The sequence below is a fragment of the Triturus cristatus genome, chromosome 2_1 (assembly GCF_964204655.1).
Source record: "Triturus cristatus chromosome 2_1, aTriCri1.1, whole genome shotgun sequence".
Taxonomy (NCBI): Eukaryota; Metazoa; Chordata; class Amphibia; order Caudata; family Salamandridae; genus Triturus; species Triturus cristatus.
In genome coordinates, this window is record NC_140581.1 from 817,643,127 (window position 1) to 817,669,512 (window position 26,386).

The window sequence follows — 26,386 nt, forward strand, 5'->3', positions numbered from 1 at the left end:
TGGCCCCTGTTGTAGCCATCGTCAGGAACTACAGACTCAACATAGTCTCCTACGCTGACAACATCCAGCTCATTCTCTCCCTAACGAAAGAAACCTCAGTCGCCAGGAACAACTTTCATGATTGGATGAAGCTGCCGCCGTTTGAATGGAGGACAGCTGCCTCAAGTTCAACTCAGAGAAGACTCAAGTCCTCATGGGCTTCACCCCCTCCGCCTGGGACAACTCCTCATGGCCTGCAGCACACACCCACAGACCATGCATGGAACCATGGCATCATCCTGGAATTCTTGCTCACCATGAGCCGCCATATCAACGCGGTCTCATCATCCTGCTTCCACATGCTACACCTCTTTCAAAAGAACTTCAAGTGGATCCCCACCTAGGCAAATTCAACAGTCACCCATGCACTCGTAAGCAGCAATAATCGACTACGGCAATGCATTCTATGTGAGTATCAGCCAGAAACTATACAAGAAACTGAAAAACATCCAGAACGCCTCTACCAGACTTATCCTAAACATCCCCCACTGCAGCCACATAAGAGACCTCCACTGGCTCCCTGTCAACAAAAGAATTACCTTCAAGCTCCTCACACACACCTAAAAAAGCCCTACACGACACGGGACCTGCATATCTCACCCACCACCTCTTATTTCACGCACACACCAGAGACCTCTGCTATGTCCAACTGGCCCTGGCTACCTACATACCTGCAAACCACAGACAGAGGAAGATTCTTCTACTTCCTCACAGCAAAGACCTGGAACACCCTTCCTCGCCACCTCAGGCAATTACCATCACTGCCCCAATTTAGAAAGGACTTCCAACACAGAAGGCGGGAGGACGGGTGGGGGAAAACAACAAAGAAGGAGGGAGGGCAGGTGGGGGCAAGCAATGAGGAAGGAGGGAGGGCGGGTGGGGGCAAGCAGCGAGGAAGGAGGGAGGGCGGGTGGGGGCAAGCAGCGAAGAAGGAGGGAGGGCGGGTGGGGGCAAGCTACGCAGAAGGTGGGCAGGTGGGGGCAAGCTATGCAGAAGGAGGGTGGGCGGGTGGGGGCAAGCTATGCAGAAGGAGGGTGGGCGGGTGGGGGCAAGCTATGCAGAAGGAGGGTGGGCGGGTGGGGGCAAGCTACGCAGAAGGAGGGTGGGCGGGTGGGTGGGGGCAAGCTACGCAGAAGGAGGGTGGGCGGGTGGGGGCAAGCTACGCAGAAGGAGGGTGGGCGGGTGGGGGCAAGCTACGCAGAAGGAGGGTGGGCGGGTGGGGGCAAGCTAAGCAGAAGGAGGGTGGGCGGGTGGGGGCAAGCTAAGCAGAAGGAGGGTGGGCGGGTGGGGGCAAGCTAAGCAGAAGGAGGGTGGGCGGGTGGGGGCAAGCTAAGCAGAAGGAGGGTGGGCGGGTGGGGGCAAGCTAAGCAGAAGGAGGGTGGGCGGGTGGGGGCAAGCTAAGCAGAAGGAGGGTGGGCGGGTGGGGGCAAGCTAAGCAGAAGGAGGGTGGGTGGGTGGGTGGGGGCAAGCTAAGCAGAAGGAGGGTGGGTGGGTGGGGGCAAGCTAAGCAGAAGGAGGGTGGGTGGGTGGGTGGGGGCAAGCTAAGCAGAAGGAGGGTGGGTGGGTGGGTGGGGGCAAGCTAAGCAGAAGGAGGGTGGGTGGGTGGGGGCAAGCTAAGCAGAAGGAGGGTGGGTGGGTGGGGGCAAGCTAAGCAGAAGGAGGGTGGGTGGGTGGGGGCAAGCTAAGCAGAAGGAGGGTGGGTGGGTGGGGGCAAGCTAAGCAGAAGGAGGGTGGGTGGGTGGGGGCAAGCTAAGCAGAAGGAGGGTGGGTGGGTGGGGGCAAGCTAAGCAGAAGGAGGGTGGGTGGGTGGGGGCAAGCTAAGCAGAAGGAGGGTGGGTGGGTGGGGGCAAGCTACGCAGAAGGAGGGTGGGCGGGTGGGGGCAAGCTACGCAGAAGGAGGGTGGGCGGGTGGGGGCAAGCTACGCAGAAGGAGGGTGGGCGGGTGGGGGCAAGCTACGCAGAAGGAGGGTGGGCGGGTGGGGGCAAGCTACGCAGAAGGAGGGTGGGCGGGTGGGGGCAAGCTACGCAGAAGGAGGGTGGGCGGGTGGGGGCAAGCTACGCAGAAGGAGGGTGGGCGGGTGGGGGCAAGCTACGCAGAAGGAGGGTGGGCGGGTGGGGGCAAGCTACGCAGAAGGAGGGTGGGCGGGTGGGGGCAAGCTACGCAGAAGGAGGGCAGGTGGGGGCAAGCTACACAGAAGAAGGGTGGGGGCAAGCTATGCAGAAGGAGGGTGGGCGGGTGGGGGCAAGCTATGCAGAAGGAGGGTGGGCGGGTGGGGGCAAGCTATGCAGAAGGAGGGTGGGCGGGTGGGGGCAAGCTATGCAGAAGGAGGGTGGGCGGGTGGGGGCAAGCTATGCAGAAGGAGGGTGGGCGGGTGGGGGCAAGCTACGCAGAAGGAGGGTGGGGGCAAGCTACGCAGAAGGAGGGTGGGCGCAAGCAACGCAGAAGGAGGGTGGGCGCAAGCAACCCAGAAGGAGGGTGGGCGGGTGGGGACAAGCTACACAGAAGGAGGGTGGGCGGGTGGGGACAAGCTACACAGAAGGAGGGTGGGCGGGTGGGGACAAGCTACACAGAAGGAGGGTGGGCGGGTGGGGACAAGCTACACAGAAGGAGGGTGGGCGGGTGGGGACAAGCTACACAGAAGGAGGGTGGGCGGGTGGGGACAAGCTACACAGAAGGAGGGTGGGCGGGTGGGGGCAAGCTATGCAGAAGGTGGGTGGTCGGGTGGGGGCAAGCTATGCAGAAGGAGGGTGGGCGGGTGGGTGCAAGCTATGCAGAAGGAGGGTGGGTGGGTTGGGGCAAGCTACGCAGAATGAGGGTGGGGGCAAGCTATGCAGAAGGAGGGTGGGCGGGTGGGGGGGGGCAAGCTACGCAGAAGGAGGGTGGGCGGGTGGGGGGGGCAAGCTACGCAGAAACTGGGTGGGCGGGTGGAGGGCAAGCTACACAGAAGGAGGGTGGGCGGGTGGGGGGGCAAGCTACGCAGAAGGCGGGTGGGGGCAAGCTATGCAGAAGGAGGGTGGGCGGGTGGGGGCAAGCTATGCAGAAGGAGGGTGGGCGGGTGGGGGCAAGCTATGCAGAAGGAGGGTGGGCGGGTGGGGGCAAGCTATGCAGAAGGAGGGTGGGCGGGTGGGGGCAAGCTAAGCAGAAGGAGGGTGGGCTGGTGAGGGAAAGCAAAACAGAAGGAGGGAGGGCGGTGGGGGAAAGCAAAACAGAAGGAGGGAGGGCGGGTGGGGGAAAGCAAAACAGAAGGAGGGAGGGCGGGTGGGGGAAAGCAAAACAGAAGGAGGGAGGGCGGGTGGGGGAAAGCAAAACAGAAGGAGGGAGGGCGGGTGGGGGAAAGCAAAACAGAAGGAGGGAGGGCGGGTGGGGGAAAGCAAAACAGAAGGAGGGAGGGCGGGTGGGGGAAAGCAAAACAGAAGGAGGGAGGGCGGGTGGGGGAAAGCAAAACAGAAGGAGGGAGGGCAGGTGGGGGAAAGCAAAACAGAAGGAGGGAGGGAGGGTGGGGGAAAGCAAAACAGAAGGAGGGAGGGCGGGTGGGGGAAAGCAAAACAGAAGGAGGGATGGCGGGTTGGGGAAAGCAAAACAGAAGGAGGGAGGGCGGGCGGGTGGGGGAAAGCAAAACGGAAGGAGGAAGGGCGGGTGGGGGAAAGCAAAATGGAAGGAGGGAGGGCTGGTGGGGGAAAGCAAAACAGAAGGAGGGAGGGCAACACGGAAGGAGGGAGGGCGGGTAGGGGAAAGCAACACAGAAGGAGGGAGGGCGGGTAGGGGAAAGCAACACAGAAGGAGGGAGGGCGGGTGGGGAAAGCAACACAGAAGGAGGGAGGGCGGGTGGGGAAAGCAACACAGAAGGAGGGAGGGCGGGTGGGGGAAAGCAACACAGAAGGAGGGAGGGCGGGTGGGGGAAAGCAACACAGAAGGAGGGAGGGCGGGTGGGGGAAAGCAACACAGAAGGAGGGAGGGCGGGTGGGGGAAAGCAACACAGAAGGAGGGAGGGCGGGTGGGGGAAAGCAACACAGAAGGAGGGAGGGCGGGTGGGGGAAAGCAACACAGAAGGAGGGAGGGCGGGTGGGGGAAAGCAACACAGAAGGAGGGAGGGCGGGTGGGGGAAAGCAACACAGAAGGAGGGAGGGCGGGTGGGGGAAAGCAACACAGAAGGAGGGAGGGCGGGTGGGGGAAAGCAACACAGAAGGAGGGAGGGCGGGTGGGGGAAAGCAACACAGAAGGAGGGAGGGCGGGTGGGGGAAAGCAACACAGAAGGAGGGAGGGCGGGTGGGGGAAAGCAACACAGAAGGAGGGAGGGCGGGTGGGGGAAAGCAACACAGAAGGAGGGAGGGCGGGTGGGGGGAAAGCAACACAGAAGGAGGGAGGGCGGGTGGGGGGAAAGCAACACAGAAGGAGGGAGGGCGGGTGGGGGCAAGCAACACAGAAGGAGGGAGGGCGGGTGGGGGCAAGCAACACAGAAGGAGGGAGGGCGGGTGGGGGCAAGCAACACAGAAGGAGGGAGGGCGGGTGGGGGCAAGCAACACAGAAGGAGGGAGGGCGGGTGGGGGCAAGCAACACAGAAGGAGGGAGGGCGGGTGGGGGCAAGCAACACAGAAGGAGGGAGGGCGGGTGGGGGCAAGCAACACAGAAGGAGGGAGGGCGGGTGGGGGCAAGCAACACAGAAGGAGGGAGGGCGGGTGGGGGCAAGCAACACAGAAGGAGGGAGGGCGGGTGGGGGCAAGCAACACAGAAGGAGGGAGGGCGGGTGGGGGCAAGCAACACAGAAGGAGGGAGGGCGGGTGGGGGCAAGCAACACAGAAGGAGGGAGGGCGGGTGGGGGCAAGCAGCACAGAAGGAGGGAGGGCGGGTGGGGGCAAGCAGCACAGAAGGAGGGAGGGCGGGTGGGGGCAAGCAGCACAGAAGGAGGGAGGGCGGGTGGGGGCAAGCAGCACAGAAGGAGGGAGGGCAGGTGGGGGCAAGCAGCACAGAAGGAGGGAGGGCAGGTGGGGGCAAGCAGCACAGACGGAGGGAGGGCAGATGATGGGGACAAGCAACACTGACAAAGTAAGGTTGGGAGATGGTGGGCATAAGCAACATGGACATGAGGGAGGGTGGTTGGGGTGGCAGGCAAGACAGGGAAATTAGGGAGGAACACAGAGCAGGCTACAAGTACATGAGGCAGTCAGCAAAACACTTTGTGAAAGTGCTTAAATACAAAGAAAAAAGTAGAACATAAAAATTGAGAAGTAAAAGGACACAAGTAATGCTTCCATGCTCCAAGGAAGAGACAAACACACAAATAAGAAGAAAGCCGTAGGCACCTGTACAGTATAGAAGCAAGCAAATGGGAGTTAAAATGAAGCCAACCAATCAAAAGCATCTAAGCACACTATTAGAAAACAAAGGAAACAATGAGACAGTGCATGCACTTTCTGATAAGCCCTAAAAAAGAGCAGATGAACAGGTGATATTGTGTTCTCTAAGGTTTTAAAAAAATATGTCTTAGTTCCAAATTCAGTAACTGGTAAACTGGAGATGTATTTGATTACAATTGTGCTTAGTTTTACTTACCGAGGTACTTGTTTTTCTTGTTCAGAAATGCATTGTTCTAAAAGATCTATGAACCTCTGAGGAAATGCTGAAAAATCTACGAGTAGTCCTTGCTGGTTCTTTAAACTGAAATTAAAAGATGCAACATCAAATATGAAGGAATAAGAACATAGAATAGAAATAGAACACTCATTGACAAAGTCAAGAGGTCTGGCGGTAAGGCACAGATGCATATAAACAGAGGCACTGAAAATGCTTCTTAAATGTATTGCATTGAACAAATGCTGTTTATGACATCAAAGTATTCACTACTGGCTTTGCCTATGATGGGATGAATAAGTAGCAACAAAGAATTGCTTTCTCTATAGAATTTATATGAAATAAGGACCTGAATGTGACAAACAGCATGACGACTGAGTGCACTTTTCATATGTAAAATAGTCCCTCCCACATTCTAATGAAAGCACTTCCTGGAAGTGAAATGATGCAAGAAACAGACAACCAAATGACAATGGCCCTATCGCTATGTGATAGCCGAACTAATGATTCAAGGCTGTATGATTAAACAATTGGGAAGAGGCATGGGTAACTCCTAGGAGATAAGGGCAAGGTGGTATGAGTAGGGGCTATGTCTATTATAATTGATGACACTCTATGAATACACTAAGGGCCTGATTGGTGCAGGAGTGGTAGCCACTGTTGTGCAGATTATGACTTACAAAGTTGTATCTGCTGTAGACTGCCTGCTGTGCCAGGAAACAGTTGTTCCCTGGCGGTGGCGCAGGAGCGCCACCACACATTATGCTGAGCAGTGACTGGCGCAGTCCCGCTCAGCATATTTTGAGTTATTGCACTGACAGCCTTTTCATGGCGGAATCCTGCTGAAAAAGCTGGTGGTGCAAGAACAAAGGGGACACTACAGGCCCCCATGATACCCACGCCATGGGGAGTGTTTCAGGGGGGCATAACATGTGCCCCCCTGTTTGCATTCCCCCCAGTTCCAGCATGGCATGGGCGTCACCGCCCATGCCATGTTGGATCTTTTTGGCCAATCCCATTGCAGTGCCTGGTTTCAAGGCACTACCATGGGAACAGCCAAAGAACCGCCCACCGTATTACAAGTTGCACATTTTCAACTCATAATATGGTCGGCGGTCTGGAGGAGGGGAAGGTAGGGCGACCTAATGTTGATCTGGGATGCCAATGGGCTAATATTTCCCTGACATATTCCCAACAGGGGCACACCTTATTTTAAGTGAATGGAGTCGATTGACTAGGGTAAATGGTCAAACTATAACCACTGTTTATTCACCAAATTTAGAACAATCTTATCATTCTGCAAAAAAGACATCTCTATGCTGGAACTAATTGTTTTAAAATGTATTAAAACTTACCTTCTGTGATCCATACAAATGCACTAATTATATCTTGCAAAGAAATTAAATATATAACAGCATAAGGTAAAAGCGTGATATTTCTCTTGGTGAAGCCAAGCTCAGTCTATGTATATTTAAAAAGAATTGAGAACAGTAAAACTTGCACACAGCTGCACACTCAAACCAGATGTAAAAACAACTCACTAAAATGATGTCATTACTTGGACTGCATTTGTGTCCATAATATTTTAAACCTTAGCAGACAAGCTCGTCTGAGCCCTTAAGTGTCCGCGAGGGGCCAGCCACTATGCCCAGTCTATCACTTAGTCACCTAACGAAATTAAAATCTCCACTCGACAAGCTACAAACTAGACATGTTACTCCTTCAAAAATTATACAAATTAGGACTCTCAAAAAACAACACCATAATGCTCCATTTCACTGAAACTAAAGGATCATTACCCGTAACACAACTACTAAAACCAGCAACACGGCCCCAAGACCAATCAGTTAACAATCATCTATTTAACCACTGGCTCCATGGTGAAACACCAAACCGAGATCTTCAACATACTAGACTCTGAATGACCAGACCTTCTACTATTGACTGAAACAAGGCTCACCGAAGAGTCACCCAATATATCCTTGCCGCCCTACCAGACAACTACAATATTCTTCAAACAAACTGACCAGCTGGTAAAACAGAAGGCGGGGCAGTTGCAGGGAAAAAGACCCATCTCAGATTCACTAAACTAACTTTGAATCAATCAATCAATCAATCAATCAATCAATCAATCAATCATAGCATTTGCAAAGCGCACTACATACCCGTGAGGGTCTCAAGGCGCCGGGGAGGGGAATGCTGCTACTGTTCGAAGAGCCAGGTCTTTTTTTTTTTTTTTTTTTTTTTTTTGAAACCGTTTATTGCAATCTCAAATAGTTACAAGTATGGGCCTACAACCGCCTGGCCGGCCGCTAGAGTGGCAGAAGCATATGACATACATACAGAAAATCTCTTGGCGGTGTAAAAAGGGTAAATCAGGAGATATCAGTAGTGCAGGCCACATAACTCCAGACCCACAATACGGTTTCCTTTTGTCGAAACACAACAACACAAAAACAACCACACCCGCAAGGCAACCCGCAATCCCAAGTGACAGCACGCGCTCCTTAAGTGGGGGACCCCAACCAATCGCCAAACTCTGAAGAGGGGAATGAGAACAGATCAGGGACTAGGGAACCACGTGCCCATGGCTGGGGGAGGGGGTCGGCTAGGGGGACGGAGCTGGTGAGGCAGCCGGCAGCAGCGGCGGCTCGCAAATACCCCCGCGATAGGCGTTCCAGGGGCCCCAGATTTTCACCCACGCCCCAGGCTTACCCCTCGCAACATACACCACCTTTTCACGAAACATACACCAATCCATGTGTTCTTTCCAGGCCGACACCGCCGGAGGCCTCTGGGATCCCCACAATTGAGCAATGTCACGCTTAGCTATCATGTATCCCAGAGTCACCCACCGCGTCTGCGGAACCGAGTAGTCAGTTGGCTCCCACACATTCAGCAAGCATCTCCTCGCTTCAGGCAACAGCACGACACGCGTAACCACTCGCAGGACCTCGTGCACACCACGCCAGAATCGCTCCACCTTTAGGCATTCCCACAGAATATGCAAGAAAGTTGCCAAAGCACCACAGCCACGCTTACACAGTCCATCCTCAGCAGAGCCCATACGTAGAAGCCTTGGCCCCGTCACGTAAACCCGGTGGAGGATCTTAAGCTGGACGAAGCGAAGGCGAGCCGGGATGGCCACCTCCTTCGGAGAGGCCACCGCGGACATCCAGTCCTCGTCGTCCAACTCCAGCCCATCGGCAACCCAGGCCTCGCGGAGGCCAGTCAGCAGGCCCGATCGGTCGTTGATCAGTTTTTTATATATAAGGGAGATCGTGCTGTCTGGGACATGGCCATCCAGCACTCTGTCCTCCAGGGGGGAAGACTCCGGGATGGACGCGACATCCGGGAAGACGGAGCCCAGCGCGTGGCGGACTTGTAAGTACCGGAAGTGCTCACTGCCTTGCAACTGAAACTCCGTCTGCAGCGTCTCGAAAGTTTTGAATCCCCCCCTCGTCCAGAGATCTCCCACTGTGCTGATGCCGATCGTGTCCCATTTCTCGAAGCCCTTCGAGGTCCACAGGGAGCCCAACCTCGCCGACGCATATAGCGGTGACGCCCGGGTCAAACGGTCCTTCCACCCCATAGCTGCGTTAGCCGCGTGCCATACACGCACCATGACACGCGTCGGTCCCGTCAGGCGAGGGTCCGGCGCGCCAGAGTAGAGCGCTCGATTGTAGTCGCCACCGGGCAGGAGCATCTTGTCCATTTCAAATGCCGGGTTCAGGGCGGGCCCGTAAAGGCCATGATTAATCGCAGCTAGTTGGGAGGCCCAGTAATACCGCTTAATATCCGGGAGGGCAACCCCCCCCATCGTACCACGGGAGCGTCAATTTAGCCAAGGCAATACGTGGCCTCCCGTCCCAGAACAGGCGACGCTGCAAACTCTCCACCTCTCGGAAGTAGCGCGCCGGAACCAGATCCATAGTGTTCTGGAGAGCGTACAGAAAGCGCGGCAACGACATCATCTTAAACAAGGCCGCTCGGCCGAGCGGCGAAAGCGGCAGACGCCGCCAACGCACCACGTCCTCCTTCAAGCGCTGGAGGGGGGGCAGCAAATTCCGCTCGTAGCGGGCCTCCGGGTCCAGAGTAATATATATACCCAGGTACCGAAACCCCTGGGGGGCAATCTGGATCGGACAGTCCCGTGGTAGGACCGGAGCCTCCCCGGCAAGCACATATACACAGGATTTCGCCCAGTTGATGACGAGGCCTGAGTTGCGACCGAATGAGCGCAAAACATCAACTAGGACGATCAGTGATTTACGCGGGGAGGCGAGATATAGAAGGATATCATCAGCGTAGAGGGACACACGGTCCTCATGCTCGGGGGAAGAGCCAGGTCTTGAGGAGTCTCCTGAAGGTTAGGTGGTCTTCGGTCTGCCGTAGGCAGATGGGGAGGGTGTTCCACATCTTGGCGGCGAGGTGGGAGAATGATCTGCTGCCGGCGGTCACTCTTCGGATTCGGGGGACGGTGGTGAGGGCGTGGTCTGCGGAGCGGAGCTGGCGGGCGGGGGTGTAGAGGCCGAGTCGTCTGTTGAGGTACGCTGGTCCGGTGTCGTGGAGTGCCTTGTGTGCGTGGGTGAGGAGCTTGAAGGTTATCCTCTTGTTGATGGGGATACAGCGCAGGTCTTTCAGGTGGGGTGTGATATGGCTGTGGCAGGGGATGTCGAGGATCAGGCGTGCGGAGGCGTTCTGGATGCGTTGGAGTAGTTTCAGGAGTTTGGCCGGGGCTCCTGCATAGAGTGCGTTGCCGTAGTCCAGTCTACTGCTGACCAGGGCCTGGGTGACCGTCCTTCTAGTTTCGGTGGGGATCCACTTGAAGATCCTGCGAAGCATGCAGAGGGTGTTGCAGCAGGAGGAGGAGACGGCGTTGACCTGCTTTGTCATGGAGAGTGTGGAGTTGAGGATGATCCCTAGGTTTTGTGCATGGTTGGTGGGTGTAGGGAGTGCTCCTAGTGCTGTCGGCCACCAGGAGTCGCCCCAGGCCGAGGATGAGGACCTCCGTCTTGTCCGAGTTCAGCTTCAGTCAGATGCTCCTCATCCAGTCGGTGACTGCCTTCATTCCTTCGAGGAGGTTGGTTTTGGTGGTGTGGGGGTCCTTGGTGAGCAAGAGGATCAGCTGGGTGTCATCGGCGTAGGAGATGATGTTTAGGTCGTGCTGTCGGGCGACGTGGGCGAGCGGTGCCATGTAGACGTTGAACAACGTTGGGCCGAGAGATGAGCCTTGGGGTACGCTGCAGATGATCTCGGTGGCTTCAGAGCGGAAGGGGGGAGTCGGACGCTCTGGGTTCTACCGGAGAGGAAGGAGGTGGTCAAGTCCAGGTCCTTCTCTTGGATTCCAGCGTCTTGGAGGCGTGCTCTTAGTGTGCGGTGGCAGACTGTGTCGAAAGCTGCTGACAGGTCAAGGAGGATGAGAGCTGAGGTTTCTCCGTTCTCGAGCATGATCCTGATGTCGTCGGTGGCGGCGATGAGGGCAGTTTCGATGCTCTGGTTGCTGTGGAACCCGGACTGGGACGGGTCCAAGATGTTGTTCTCTTCGAGGAAGCTGGTCAGTTGTTTGTTGACGGCCTTTTCGATGACCTTCGCCGGGAACGGGAGCATGGAGATGGGTCGGAAGTTCTTGAGGTCCTTGGGGTCCGCCTTGGGTTTCTTTATTAAGGCGTTGATCTCTGCGTGTTTCCAGCTCTCCAGGAAGGTTGCTGTCTCGAAGGAGATGTTGATGGATTTCCGGAGGTGGGGTGCGATGGTGCAGCTGGCTTTGTTGAAGATGTGCTGTGGGCAGGGGTCTTCCGGGGATCCGGAGTGGACGGTGTTCATGAACTTGAGGGTGTCGTTGTCGTTGATGTTGGTCCAGGCGAGCAGGCGGTGGGTGCGGGTGGTGGTCATGGGAGCGGGGGTGTCGGCTGTTGCTGGGGTGGTGATGGCGTCAAAGCTGTCGTGGATGTCTGCGATCTTGTGATGGAACAAGGTGGCCAACTTTGTTAAAGTTCCTGTCAAAAGATAGCCTTGTAATCAAGATAGAATCTAGAACTTCTTTTTTATGCTTACTCACATATAGACCACCAGATTATATGCAGCACTTACCACATCTGTTCTCCTCCTTTTGCACTAACCATGCAAAAAGCATTCCATTGGTCAGCCGCTTGAACTACTGGACTAATGATGACCAAGAAGGACAATTATCCACTGACTTCTTTGACCACCTCAGCAGCTTAAACCTCGAACAGCATGAGCTCTCCGATCTGTCTTTGTCCAAACTCATAGTCTACCCATGTGTGTATACCAACCACAATCTAATTAAATTTGCATTAACCAATCTGTCCCTGCAAAAACCACAAGCTTGTCTGAGAATCTTATTTAGTAGTTCGTCAGGGGTTGATCTGAATCTCTTTTGTAAGTCTTTGGCAAAAACCATGCAGGATTCAAATAACATCGACCTGTATGGAAAAGTGATCTCTGATTGGCTAAAGACAGCCAGTAATATCCATGCCCCTTATGTAAGTCAATACAGGCTAGAATGCACTATTCTTCTAAATGGTTTAGAGAAAACCTAAAACTAGCCAAGCTCAAATTACGCCATTGTGAATGAAAATGGTGGAAAAACTATTCCTCAGAGGCAAAAGAAATCTATGTAAAGCACCACAAAGAATACAAAATGTAAATCTTGCAAGCCAAATCCTCCTCTTTTTACAAAACAAATGCTTTCATCCTTAAATAAATCTAAGGAGATCTTCAGAATAGTCTCCTTACTCTCAAATCCTGACAGTCACATTACCCATCACTCCATCTCAGACTCTGTTTTTTTTTTTTTTTTTTTTTAAATCTTTTTATTGAGATCATGACAAGAAATCAGATCAGCAAAACATTTGAAATTACAAAGCAAATTATGCAATAACGGATCACATAAATCTTACAAAGCCGGGGTATAAATGTCAAAATTAGAAATCAGAGATATAATACTTGTAATTGATCATCAGCAGGTACAGACTACACAAGGAGAAGAAGAGAGAAAAAAAAAAAGGGGGGGGCTGTCTTCCAACTCCTTCAAGTAGATAAGATCCCCCAGATTCTATCTATCTTCTGTAAAGATGTAACTCCTCTGTTCTTAGCAAGAGAGGATTCCATAATGTAAATTTCTTTAACAAGAGTCCACCATTCCATCACATGTGGTGCACTTCTTGAGATCCAAGTTCGGGCAATAGTCAATCTGGCACATCCTATTAAAATATTTATAAGGTCAGATTGTGGGTCTGCCTGTAAGTTATTGGAGGTCTGGATACCAAGCAGTACGGTGGTTATGTCAAATGTTATTGGTCGACGCATAATCAGAGCCATTCCCTGCTTTATATTAAGCCAAAATTCCGCAAGTCCAGGACACGTGAACAGCATATGTTCTAAACTTGCAGCTATAAGATCGCATTTAGGGCAGCTAGTCCGCTGATTGCTAGTACTGTTGCTAGACCATTTTGAAAGCCTTTCTGGAGTATAATATAGCTGACAAATAGTTTTATATTGCTGTAATCTTAAACTAGAAGAGTGAATAGAGCGATTTATATTGCTGTTAGACCCGGCCTCGTGGCATGACCATCCCTGTCCCCGCACCACATATCCTGACCCATGCACCTCAGGCAGCCCCCGAGCACACAGCCTAGCCGATCCTTCCCACCAGAACACACAAACACCCGACCCAGACTTCCCCGTCCGTGGCCTTCCTCCTTTCGGCCACACCGGGCCCGCGTGCCCACTTCATGCACCAAGATGGCCGCCCGGTCCCCAGCGCGACCCTGGCCTAGAGGCGCCACTCCGGCTGGAGGATATCGCACTCCCATTGGGATGAGAGAGGGAGGAGCAGTTTCCATCGCACCTCTGAGCTCCCCTGGGAAGGTGGGTTTCGATCGGCCCTCCGGCCTCCCCGAGGGCTGGCTCCACACCTGCTGGGTGTCTGGGACTCCTCCCAACCCGGCCCTGAAAGGATCAAAAGACACTGGCAGGAAACCCCGACAAGCGACCCCCAGGTGACAAGACCCCTGCCTGCACAGACTCCGGACATCAAAGAGGAGTCGACCTATAACAAGGGGTGCTCTGGGACTATCCGGCAGATTCGCCTTTGGAAACACCTGAGCCCTGCTGAGTGACTCGCGGTTCCCAGAAGATCGTAAGACCTCCGAACTTGTGCTTGAGCCCTGCTGAGTGACTCGCGGCTCCCTGAAGATCGTAAGACCTCCGAACTTGTGCTTGAGCCCTGCTGAGTGACTCGCGGCTCCCTGAAGATCGTAAGACCTCCGAACTTGTGCTTGAGCCCTGCTGAGTGACTCGCGGCTCCCACAGACTCTCCTGGGCCCGCCAGACCCCGACGACGACAAGCGTATCCCCCAGCTCGAGGATTGTGAGCTGTGCGCCGGGTACGCCCTTGCATTTGATCCATATCTCCAAAGACTGTCCCGCTACCTCCTACCCTCTCCGAGACTCTGTGAGCCCGTGCTCTACTTGTATATATTTGCCTTGCTGATCATAAAGATCTTACGACTCCGATTTGATAAAGATTTGTTCTTAAGAACTCACGGTGTGGCGTCTCTGTCGTGTGGTGCCGAGTGTACGATCCTAGATACGAGATTCCTCCCCTGAGGAGTCTCCCGCCAGTGCCCGGCTACGATACCTCGAGGGTTGGTCTCAGGATAGTCAGGGCCCCCTCCGGGCTCCTCTGAGATAGCCTTCCAACATTGGTGGCAAGCGACGGGATTCGGGCCCATAATCTAGAGATCGTACCGTGAACGGCTGACGCACCACCGACAAAGATGGCAGAAGGAAACGCCATGGTTCTCACAGAAAACGACACCAGTACCGTGTTCCAGGCGGAACAACTGGAAGAGTACACGCACAGAGAACTGAAGCAATTCTGCAAAGAACTAAAAATCGCTACCACTGGTCTCAACACCAAAGAAGATATGCAGAAGGCACTAAAAGCTTGGGTGGATTCTGGAGCCCCCCCGCCCAGAAGGAGCGGTGGAGCTCCACGACGAAGCTAGACCCTCCCAAGGAGAACGCAGCAGCAACCAGGTGCGAAGCTTCATACCAGACGGGGGCCTATCCCCGGAGGAACTCGCAGACAGAGAGAGAAGTCGCCATCACGAACTCGAATTTGCCAAACTTAAAATCGAGGGCGAGTTGAAATTAGCCGAGAAAAAACTAGCAGTGGAACAGATGCGAGTACAAGGAGAACTAGAAGAGAAGAAACTCCAACGGGAACACGAAGGAAGGAGACTCCAACTGGAGCACGAACGCAGCTTGAAGGAAATCGAGCTAAAAGCAAAAAGCGAAGAAGCGCGGCCCCCAGGAGACCGAGAGGCGGCCTCCCCGGCGGAGCAGAAGGTCCACATTCCCAAGGATGTGGTCAAAGAATACTACAAAAACGATGACATCCAACAGTGGTTCAGGGCATACGAGGTCGCCATGACCTCCCATCGGGTCCCGCAGAAGGATTGGGGGGCCGGGTTGTGGGGACGATTTCTGAGCGAAGGGAGAGACACCCTACTCGACCTGCCAACCTCCATGCAGACCTCCTACAACCACATGAAAGAGGCCCTCCTCACAAGGTACGGCCTCACCCCAGAGATGTACCGCCACCGGTTCCGGGACTGCAGGAAGTTCCCGGGCACCACCTGGGTGGAGTATGTAAACTTCTTCAGCCGTGCATTCGATGGGTGGATCAAGGGCAGCAAGGTAACCACCCTAGATGAACTAACCGACCTCATGTTGTGGGAACACCTGGCTGCGAACTGCTTTGTGGAACTACGCCAGCATCTGCTCGACAGCAAGCTCACGGATCCGAGGAAGCTGGCTGTCGAGGCGGATCGCTGGACCAACACCCGGGTCTCCCGGGGCCCCGTAGGAGAGTACCCCCGAGCCAGTCAGGGACCACCCCGCCAGAGAGGGGGGGGGAACCAGGGAGGGCAGAGAGAGTCCCAGTTCAGTCCCCCGAAAACCCAACCTCCGCCTTTCCCGGCGCCCCCACCAGCTGTATCCGGCCCACCCGGGAGACGGGGGCACCGGGTGACCATCACTTGTTTCCGTTGTCAGAAGCCCGGGCATTACGCCAACGACCCTGAATGCCCCATGGCCCCACACATCACCCCGACAGCACCCCCCGCTAGACAGATAGCCAATGTAGCACTGGGGGAGGAGGTTGAGGAGACCGTAGAGTGGGAACCCGCCGCCATGGCCCTAGCATCATTAGGAGATAGGGAAATGGTCCTTGGAAGCCTCCTGCCCTCCAACACGAAGAAATATGGGCAGCTCGTAACGATCAATGGCCACCAAGTAGAGGCCCTTCGTGACACCGGGGCCAGCATCACCGGTGTCCTCATTCATTTAGTCAACGAAGATCAGGTCCTCCCCAACGTCTTTTGCCCGGTAATTTCCGCTGACAATACGGAAAGTCTGTGTAAGGTAGCCCTGGTGCCTTTTGAATGGGGAGGGGTGGTCGGTAAACTGAAAGTCGCAGTGAGAACCTCCCAGCCAGTCGACTGTCTCCTAGTGAACGACCTGGAAAGTTCCCCCTGGAAACAAGTCGAGCGCAAGACCCACCTAGGGATGATGGGTCTCCCTGAGTGGGTGTGCGCCACCACCCGATCTATGGCAGCCCGACTGACCCCCCTTGGGGAAGTCGAAGGCGCCCGACCACCGAAGGCAGGATGGTCCCTGCCGAGGGCCCCCACATCCCCCCACAAGGAGGGTCAGTCGCCAGCGACGAACCCCCACCTTCCGACTCCGCACAGGTCCCCGAGTTAGGCGATCTGCCCGAGTTGGCCCAGTGGCGACACGAGGGGGGCCCCTCCCAAGAGGAGTTCTGCCGGGAGCAAGCTACCTGTCCTTCCCTGGTCGGGCCCCGGCAACAAGCAGCGGCCCAGGCCGCGGGCGACCAAACTGGAACGCACCGGGTGTATTGGGAAAATGACCTTTTGTACAGCGAGCAGAAGTCGGTGGAGCTAGGATCCGCCCGGGTGCTGGTGGTACCCCTACGCTTCCGAGACCTCCTCCTGGGCTTGGCCCACGACGTCCCCCTTGCAGGCCACTTGGGCCAGGACAAAACCTACAGTCGCCTCGTGACTCACTTCTACTGGCCCAGAATGAAAGCGGATGTAGAAGCCCACTGCAAGTCCTGTCCCACATGCCAGGCTAGTGGGAAGAGCGGAGGAAAGCGCAAGGCTCCCCTCCAACCCTTCCCTGTCGTCAGTACCCCTTTTGAACGAGTAGGGATCGACATCGTGGGGCCCCTGGACCCCCCAACCTCCCAAGGTCACCGCTTTATCCTCGTCCTGGTGGACCATGCCACCCGATACCCTGAGGCCATACCCCTGCGCACCGTCACAGCCCCCGTGATGGGCCGGGCGTTGATGGGAATCTTTTCCCGTATGGGTTTTCCCCGCGAGGTCGTGAGCGATCGCAGGACGAACTTCATCTCCAAATACATGACGTCCCTGTGGCAACAATGTGGAGTGTCCTATAAGTTCACCACCCCGTACCACCCCCAAGGAAATGGCCTGGTAGAGCGGTTTAACCGGACTCTGAAGGGGATGATCGCGGGACTAGAAGAGCCCCTCCGGCGTAAGTGGGACGTCCTGCTCCCCTGCCTCCTGTTTGCCTACCGAGAAGTCCCCCAGAAATCCTTGGGGTTCAGCCCCTTCGAGTTACTCTACGGGCACCCCGTCCGGGGGCCCCTCAGCCTGGTCAAGGAAGGGTGGGAGGCGGCGCCCCGAGGCCCCCCCGAGATGTGTTCCGATACGTGCTGACCCTCCTAAACCAGACTAGGAAGTTCCGAGAGCTGGCCGAGGCCAACCTGGAGGCGAGCCAGGAAGAGATGAAGCGCTGGTACGACCAGAATGCCACTCTGGTCGAGTTCCAGCCGGGCCAGCAGGTATGGGTCATGGCCCCCGTGAAACCTTGCGCCCTCCAGGATAAATGGACCGGGCCCTTCAAAGTGATTGAGCGGAAGAGCCAGGTCACGTACTTGGTGGACGTCCAGTCCCCCCGGGACTCCCTCCGGGTCCTTCACGTGAACCTCCTCAAGCCTCACTTTGTGCGGACGGAACTGAGCCTCCTGCTGGCCACCGATGACGGGGCCGAAGAGGAGTCGGATCCCCTCCCTGATCTCCTGTGTACCAAAGAGAAGGATGGCTCTGTAGACGGAGTGAACCTCTCCCCATCCCTCACTTCCCAGCAACGTGAGGATTGCCGCCAGCTCCTAGGGCAGTTTTCCGACCTATTCTCTCTGGTCCCCCAAGTCACCGACTGGTGTGTCCATGACGTGGACACCGGAGACAGCCCACCGGTGAAACACCGAGCCTACCGAGTCCCTGATCGAGTCCGGTCCTGCATTCAGGCCGAGGTCTCGAAGATGTTGACCTTGGGGGTGATCGAACCCTCAGACAGTCCCTTGGCCAGCCCTGTGGTCCTGGTCCCGAAAGCAGCTGCCCCCGGTGTCGCCCCAGAACTCCGCTTCTGCATGGACTACCGGGGACTCAATGAAGTCACCCGAGCCGATGCCCACCCCATTCCCCGAGCCGACGAGCTCATTGACCGACTCGGGGCTGCTCGGTTCCTCAGCACATTTGATCTCACCTGCGGCTATTGGCAAATTGCGCTCACAGAAGGAGCCAAGGAGCGGTCCGCCTTCTCCACCCCGGATGGGCACTATCGCTTTCGCGTGATGCCCTTCGGGATGAAAAATGCCCCGGCCACCTTTCAGCGACTGGTAACTAGAGTCCTGGCCGGGCTGGAACAGTTCAGCGCTGCCTATCTAGACGATATCGCAGTTTTCAGTTCTGAATGGAGTGAGCACCTCCAGCACCTCCGGAGGGTGCTAACCGCCCTGCGCCAGGCAGGCCTCACCGTGAAAGCCAGCAAGTGCCAGAATGGGCAAGGTTCGGTAGTCTACCTGGGGCACCAGGTCGGAAGCGGCCAGATCGCCCCTCTACAGCCCAAGATCGATGCCATCATAGCCTGGGAACCACCCACTACCCAAACAGTGGTCCGAGCCTTTCTGGGCCTCACGGGCTACTACCGGAGATTCATCCGGGGGTACGGCAGCCTGGTCGGTCCCCTCACGGAACTCACGTCCAAGAAACAACCCAAGAAAGTGCAGTGGACCTCTGCCTGCCAAGAGGCGTTCGATGCCCTGAAAGCGGCCATGTGCACTGCCCCCGTCCTCCAGGCCCCCGACTACTCCAAGGAGTTTGTGGTGCAAACAGACGCCTCCGAGCATGGGATTGGGGCCGTCCTGTCCCAGGTGAATGACCAAGGCCTAGACCAGCCCGTAGCCTTCCTCAGCCGAAGGCTGTTGCCCAGAGAACAGAGATGGAGCACCATCGAGCGCGAGGCGTTCGCCGTAGTCTGGGCCCTCAAGAAGTTACGTCCTTATCTGTTCGGCACCCATTTCAAAGTCCAAACTGACCATCGCCCCTTGCGATGGCTCATGCAGATGCGAGGAGAAAACCCCAAACTACTGCGGTGGCCAATCTCCCGCCAGGGGATGGATTTCACAGTGGAACATCGCCCTGGTACTGACCACGCCAACGTCGATGGCCTCTCCCGGTTCTTCCGCCTCAGCGAAGAGAACCCCCAAGACGATGGGTAGTTCTCTCCGGCTTTCAGCTGGGGGGGGGGGGACACGTGTTAGACCCGGCCTCATGGCATGGCCATCCCTGTCCATGCGCACCATATCCTGACCCATGCACCTCAGGCAGCCCCCGAGCACACGGCCTAGCCGATCCTTCCCACCAGAACACACACACACCCGACCCGGACTTCCCCGTCCGTGGCCTTCCTCCTTTCGGCCACACCGGGCCAGCGTGCCCACTTCATGCACCAAGATGGCCGCCCGGTCCCCAGCGCGACCCTGGCCTAGAGGCGCCACTCCGGCTGGAGGATATCGCACTCCCATTGGGATGAGAGAGGGAGGAGCAGTTTCCATCGCACCTCTGAGCTCCCCTGGGAAGGTGGGTTTCGATCGGCCCTCCGGCCTCCCCGACAGCTGGCTCCATGCCTGCTGGGTGTCTGGGACTCCTCCCAACCCGGCCCTGAAAGGATCAAAAGACACTGGCAGGAAACCCCGACAAGCGACCCCCAGGTGACAAGACCCCTGCCTGCACAGACTCCGGACATCAAAGAGGAGTCGACCTATAACAAGGGGTGCTCTGGGACTATCCGGCAGATTCGCCTTTGGAAACACCTGAGCCCTGCTGAGTGACTCGCGGCTCCCAGAAGATCGTAAGACCTCCGAACTTGTGCTTGAGCCCTGCTGAGTGACTCGCGGCTCCCTGAAGATCGTAAGACCTCCGAACTTGTGCTTGAGCCCTGCTGAGTGACTTGCGGCTCCCTGAAGATCGTAAGACCTCCGAACTTGTGCTTGAGCCCTGCTGAGCGACTCGCGGCTCCCACAGACTCTCCTGGGTTCGCCGGACCCCGACGACAACAAGCGTATCCCCCAGCTCGAGGATTGTGAGCTGTGCGCCGGGTACGCCCTTGCATTTGATCCATATCCCCAAATACTGTCCCGCTACCTCCTACCCTCCCTGAGACTCTGTGAGCCCGTGCTCTACTTGTATATATTTGCCTTGCTGATCATGAAGATCCTACGACTCCGATTTGATAAAGATTTGTTCTCCTTGTCGTGTGGTGCCGAGTGTACGATCCTAGATACGAGATTCCTCCCCTGAGGAGTCTCCCGCCAGTGCCCGGCTACGATACCTCGAGGGTTGGTCTCAGGATAGTCAGGGCCCCCTCCGGGCTCCTCTGAGATCGCCTTCCAACAATTGCACAAAGCAGAAGAGATCTGGTTAGCAGTAATGTTTAGGCCTAATCGAGAGCTCCATTTCTCAGCAATTTTCCCACAATCATCTAATTTATAAGAGTTTAAGACACCGTATCCGATACGGATGAGTGATCGGACCTTGCTGGAATAGAAACATTTCCAGATATCAGAGTCAGAAATATTTAAAAGCTTCATTTTACGTATGAGATAACTTTGGATCTGAATATATTTAAAACGTGAAGTTTCGGGTAGTTTATAGAGTAGTCTAAGTGTCTCAAAAGCCAGAAAACCATCATTACCATATAGATCCCCTAATGTTTCTATTCCAGCATTTTTCCACGCTCTGAATGACCCATCATTATTCCTGGCAGACCACGGTTCGCCCATAGAGATAGTTGAGGATGAAAAAAGGTCGTATTACATTTAGTCAAGATTAGTTGCCAGATTTTAGAACTGTTATTGACAGTCTTAAATTTAACTCGCTTAAAGTAGTTTGGATCGTTCACTCTTGCTAAGAACATATTAGAATCCTCTCCCAACGAAAATTGATAGAAAAAATATGAATGCTTGTTCCGAATGAACAAACTACGAAGACGGCTAAGAAAAGCTGAAAAAAAGTATAATCTGAAATCAGGAAAATTAAGACCGCCTTGGTTATACGAAAGTTTAAGCAGAGTAATTGATCTACGAGCCTTCTTGTAGCCCCATATATAGCTACTAAAGATCCCATCTAGTTGTTTAAAGTACGTGTTATTGACATAAAGTGGTATAGACCTAAATAAATATAAAAATGTAGGTAGTATACTCATTTTGATTAAGTTAATTCGACCTATGATACTGAGAGGGATCTTATGCCACTTTTTTAAGGTTAAAGCTGTTTCTTTGAAAAGGGCCTCATAATTAAGAGTAATTATTTCATTAATATTAGAAGAAATTTTAATACCAAGATAAGTAGCTGTTCGGCAAATATTTGTGACCGGGACCGACGGCTTGTAATTCATAATAACTTGTGTTTTATGTATGTTAAGTTTGTAGCCAGAGACAGACCCAAATTTATTGGCCTCCTCAGTGATACCCATGATAGCTTCCGGTACTTTGGTAGTGTAAATCGCTATATCATCGGCGTAAGCCGTAATTTTTAGCGAGTTCTGGCCGTGTTCAAAAGGACTGATGTTGGGATGAGCTTGAAGAGCAGCAAGGAAAGGTTCCAAAGATAACGCAAATAGCAAGGGCGATAAAGGGCACCCTTGCCGTGTTCCTCGGGAGATTGGAAAACTGGTTGAAGTTAACCCAGCATAGCTAAGCTTAGCCTTAGGGTGATCATACAAAGCCTGAAGCCATTTAAGGTATTGACAGTTGAAGCCCCTAGTAGTCAATGTTGACCAGAGGTATTCCCACCCCATTCGGTCAAACGCCTTTTCGGCGTCCAAAAGTATCATACCGAGTAGGGTGGGGCCAATCCTGGCCACATCAAATGCAGTAATGGCCATATTAATATGGGCAGTAGTATCTCTCCCCATGACGAAGCCATGTTGTTGAGGGGTCACCAAGTGAGGTATATATGGAGCTAATCGTGTGGCCAGTACCTTAGCAAAAATGTTAGCGTCTGCATTAATAAGCGAAATGGGTCTATATGACCCACATTGATCTCCTGGTTTACCTTTTTTTAGAAAAAAAACGATCCTAGTTGTATTCCAAGATTCAGGTGCCTTCCCAGTAATTCCAATATTACCCATCACAGTAGATAATGGAGGTATAAGTTCCTCTGAGCATAATTTGTAAATTTCGAATGGGATAGTATCCTCCCCAACAGCTTTACCAGTGGGGAGCGTAGTAATAGCCAATCTGATCTCTGACTCAGTAATATTTGCAGAAAGTAGCTCAAATCCTTCAATCTGCTTGTCCTTAATTAAATTAGTATCTAAATATTCTTGGATCTGATTCATGGCCGGATATTCTTCTGGAGTGTATAATGCCCTATAGAATACAACATATTGCTCAATGATCTGCTGTGGTTGAGTATATACCGTATTATTTTGACCCTTAATTTCTTTTATAAGAGTTCTAGACTTATCATCAGCAACTTTGTATGCGAGAATTTTACCTATCCTGTCTCCGCTCTCATATTGAGAGAGATGATATTTATGTAAGCTGTGCGCGTTTTTCTCCATAAGCCTGATTTTAATATCAAGCTTTGAGCTGGCTAATTTTTGACATATATCCGCTACATTTGGTATGCCCTGTATCAATGCCTGTGACAATTGTTTTTCTAATATATTTACAGCATTAACCAATGCATCCAATCCAAGTTTATAAAGTAAGTTTTGATTTAAAACATACTGTTGTGTGAACCCCCGTATACTTGCTTTAACCGTATCCTAAACTATACTGATTGAGACGGAGTTTAAATTAATTATAATAAACTCCGCTAAATGTTCTTTTAATTTGTGAGATATAATCCTTATTCGACAACAGATGCCGTGGAAATGTAAATGGACTTGGTTTTTGACAATTCTGTTGAATAGTAAACAATAGTATAATTGGATTATGATCCGAGGCCACTCTCGGGCAAATCTCCATAAAACTATTCACTAAAATATTATCTGATACCCAGGCCATGTCAATTCTTGAGCATAATTGATGAGGTGCTGAATAGTATGTAAAACCAGCAATAGACGGATATAATGTTCGCCACGCATCTTTTATATTATGGATGCGTCCTAGTTCGATAATAGCAGCTCGAGATCTACGCATCCTCCGAAATGCTTGATGTCGAGTAGTGCCAATATTATAGTCCATGATAAGGTTAAAATCCCACATTAAGATAAGTTCTCCGCAACTATCGAGTAGTTCTATATTTAGCCTATCTATAATAGAAGGGTCATCAGTATTTGAGCCGTAGAATACACAAAAAGTATAGGTATTACCATACCATAATATTTGAGCAATGGCCCATCGCCCAGCTTTATCAACCTTAGTTTTAGTTATTGCTAAATTTAATCTCTTCTGTCTTAAAATAACACCTCTAGTTGGGATACTACATTCTGAGCCGACCATAACATCATATCCTAGTTGCCGTAGAAGATTACGATCTTTATAAGTAATATGCGTCTCAGAGAGTAAAGCTAACTGAGGTTTGTACATATTTAGCTCTTCAGTAACAAGTCGTCTTTTACTCCTATTATTAAGACCTGCAACATTCCATGCCATACATCTGATCCTATGCATTATTGTTAGAAGGCGACCTCAGAGGGGCCCGGAGGGGGCCCTGACTACCCTGAGACCCACCCTCGAGGTATCGTAGCCTTGCACTGGCGGGAGACTCCTCATGGGAGGAACCTTGTATCTAGGATCGCACACTCGGCACCACACGACAGAGAGACACCACACGAGGAGTTCTTAAGAGCAAATCTTTATCAGATCGGAGTGGTAGGATCTTTATGATCAGCAAGGCAAAATATATACAAGTAGAGCGCAGGCTCACCAAGTCTTGGAGGGGGGATAGGAGGTAGCGGGACAGTCTTTGGGGGTATGGATCAAATGCAGGACCGTACCCGGCGCACAGCTCACAATCCTCGAGCTGGGGGATACGCTTGTCGTCGTGGGGTCCGGCGGGACCAAGAGAGTCTGTGGGAGCCGCGAGTTACTCAGCAGGGCTCGAGCGCGAGTTCGGAGGTCTTACGATCTTCAGGGAGCCGCGAGTCACTCAGCAGGGCTCAAGCACGAGTTCGGAGGTCTTACGATCTTCAGGGAGCCGCGAGTCACTCAGCAGGGCTCAAGCACAAGTTCGGGGGTCTTACGATCTTCAGGGAGCCGCGAGTCACTCAGCAGGGCTCAGGCACAAGTTCGGAGGTTTGACGATCTTCAGGGAGCCGCGAGTCACTCAGCAGGGCTCAGGTGTTTCCAAGGCGAATCTGCCGGACAGTCCCAGAGCACCCCTTGTTATAGGACGACTCCTCTTTGATGTCCGGAGTCTGTGCAGGCAGGGGTCTTGTCACCTGGGGGTCGCTTGTTGGGGGTTTCCTGCCATTGTCCTTTGATCCTTTCAGGGCCGGGTCGGGAGGAGCCCCAGACACCCAGCAGGCGTGGAGCCAGCCCTCGGGGAGGCCGGCGGGTCGATCGAAACCCACCTTCCCAGGGAAGCGCAGAGGTGTGATGGAAACTGCTCCTCCCTTTCTCATCCCAAGGGGAGCGCGATGTCCTCCAGCCGGAGTGGCGCCTATAGGCTAGGGTCGCGCTGGGGCCGGGCGGCCATCTTGGTGCATGAAGTGGGCACGCGGGCCCGGGGTGGCCGAAGGAGGAAGGCCACGGACGGGGGAAGTCCGGGTCGGGTGTGTGTGTTCTGGTGGTAAGGATCGGCTAGGCCGTGGGCTCGGGGCTGGTGTGAGGTGCAGGGGTCAGGTCTGACTATGTTACGAGGGCCGGGTCTAACACGCGTCCCCCCCAGCTGAAAGCTGGAGAGAACTACCCATCTTCTTGGGGGTTCTCTTCGCTGAGGTGGAAGAATCGGGAGAGGCCATCGGCGTTGGCGTGGTCCGTACCAGGGCGATGTTCCACGGTGAAATCCATCCCCTGGAGGGAGATTGACCACCGCAGAAGCTTGGGGTTTTCTCCTCGCATCTGCATGAGCCATCGCAAGGGGCGATGGTCGGTTTGGACCCTGAAATGGGTGCCGAACAGGTAAGGGCGTAGTTTCTTGAGGGCCCAGACTACGGCGAACGCCTCGCGCTCGATGGTACTCCATCTCTGTTCCCGGGGCAACAGCCTTCGGCTGAGGAAGGCCACGGGCTGGTCTAGACCCTGGTCATTTACCTGGGAGAGGACTGCCCCGATGCCATGCTCGGAGGCATCAGTTTGTACCACAAACTCTTTGGAGTAGTCGGGGGCCTGGAGGACGGGGGCCGTACACATGGCCGTTTTCAGGGCATTGAACGCCTCTTTTTTTTTTTTTTTTTTCCTCATATACCAAGAAGGGCATTCTTGATGAGTGGCCACCATCCCTCTCCACCAATCAAAATGACCAGGCCCTGATGTTGGAGACCGGTGTGGAGAGAGAGAGGCTCAAACTCACAAGCAACCACTGTTTTTGAACGTCCACTCCTTTTCGCGCAAATCAGATAACCCCACGCTATTTTGGAGGGATCAAGCCAACAGTGCCCAGGTTAAATCATTGGAATGTTTTTTTTTTTTTTTTTTTTTTTTTTTTTTATCTATTCCTCCATGTAACAAGTGGTGCCCAAATTTTTTCATAGCTGTTTCCGTCGCAAGCCATGTCCGATTCACTAGTATATATTATATGTTTCAGGCATTCTGTAAACGTTGGAGCCTTTATGCTTTTCCAGGCTCTACATATCTCTCGTCTTGCCAGAATAACCACATAAAAAATAAATTTGGATATCGAGTCATTGAGGTGGTAATTTGTGTGCAATCCAAATATAATCATTTCTGGCGTGACTTCAATATGTTTATGTAATACCTCAGCTAAAAAATCTCGCACCGTGGCCCAGTAGCTTACTATCTCAGGGCAATCTATAAACATATGGCAATCATCAGCTGCAGGCATTTTACATCTTGGACAAAGGTGGCAAAGGCCTGTTATCTTTGTTAGCTTCTTTGGGGAAATATAGGCTCTATATGCAGTATATAGATGATTCCTTTTAAGTGCAGCTAATTTGACCACTGCATGTAACATGGTAAAAGAATCCCCCCATAATTCCATGAGGTTAGAGTCTGAATTTATAGCATTCCCCCAAAGCTTATGCAGTTCGAGTTCTGTTATTGATTCCGACTCAAGGATGGCCCAATACCAAAAGGAAACCTCCTGCTTCCATCTACCACTCCTAGATACACAATCAAATTTAGGATTCAGTGATTCCACTCCCCAAGATTTTGTTGCCCACCATCCTGACAACTGATAGTATTTGTACCTTGATAGCGTCCCACCTGTCAGGCAGGATAAA

The 26,386-nt window shown here is 53.5% G+C and overlaps 1 protein-coding gene across 5 annotated transcripts in view; it reads right to left on the reverse strand.

Annotated features, from left to right (window-relative positions):
• The window catches only part of LOC146865911 (spindle assembly abnormal protein 6 homolog), a 516,535-nt gene that overhangs the window by 320,429 nt on the left and 169,720 nt on the right, over positions 1–26,386 (reverse strand). For all 5 annotated transcript variants that reach the window (XM_085632837.1, XM_085632841.1, XM_085632838.1 and 2 more), the window contains exon 4: positions 5,591–5,695. In XM_085632837.1, coding sequence (XP_085488963.1) covers positions 5,591–5,695 — 105 coding nt within the window. The remainder of the gene's footprint in view (positions 1–5,590; positions 5,696–26,386) is intronic.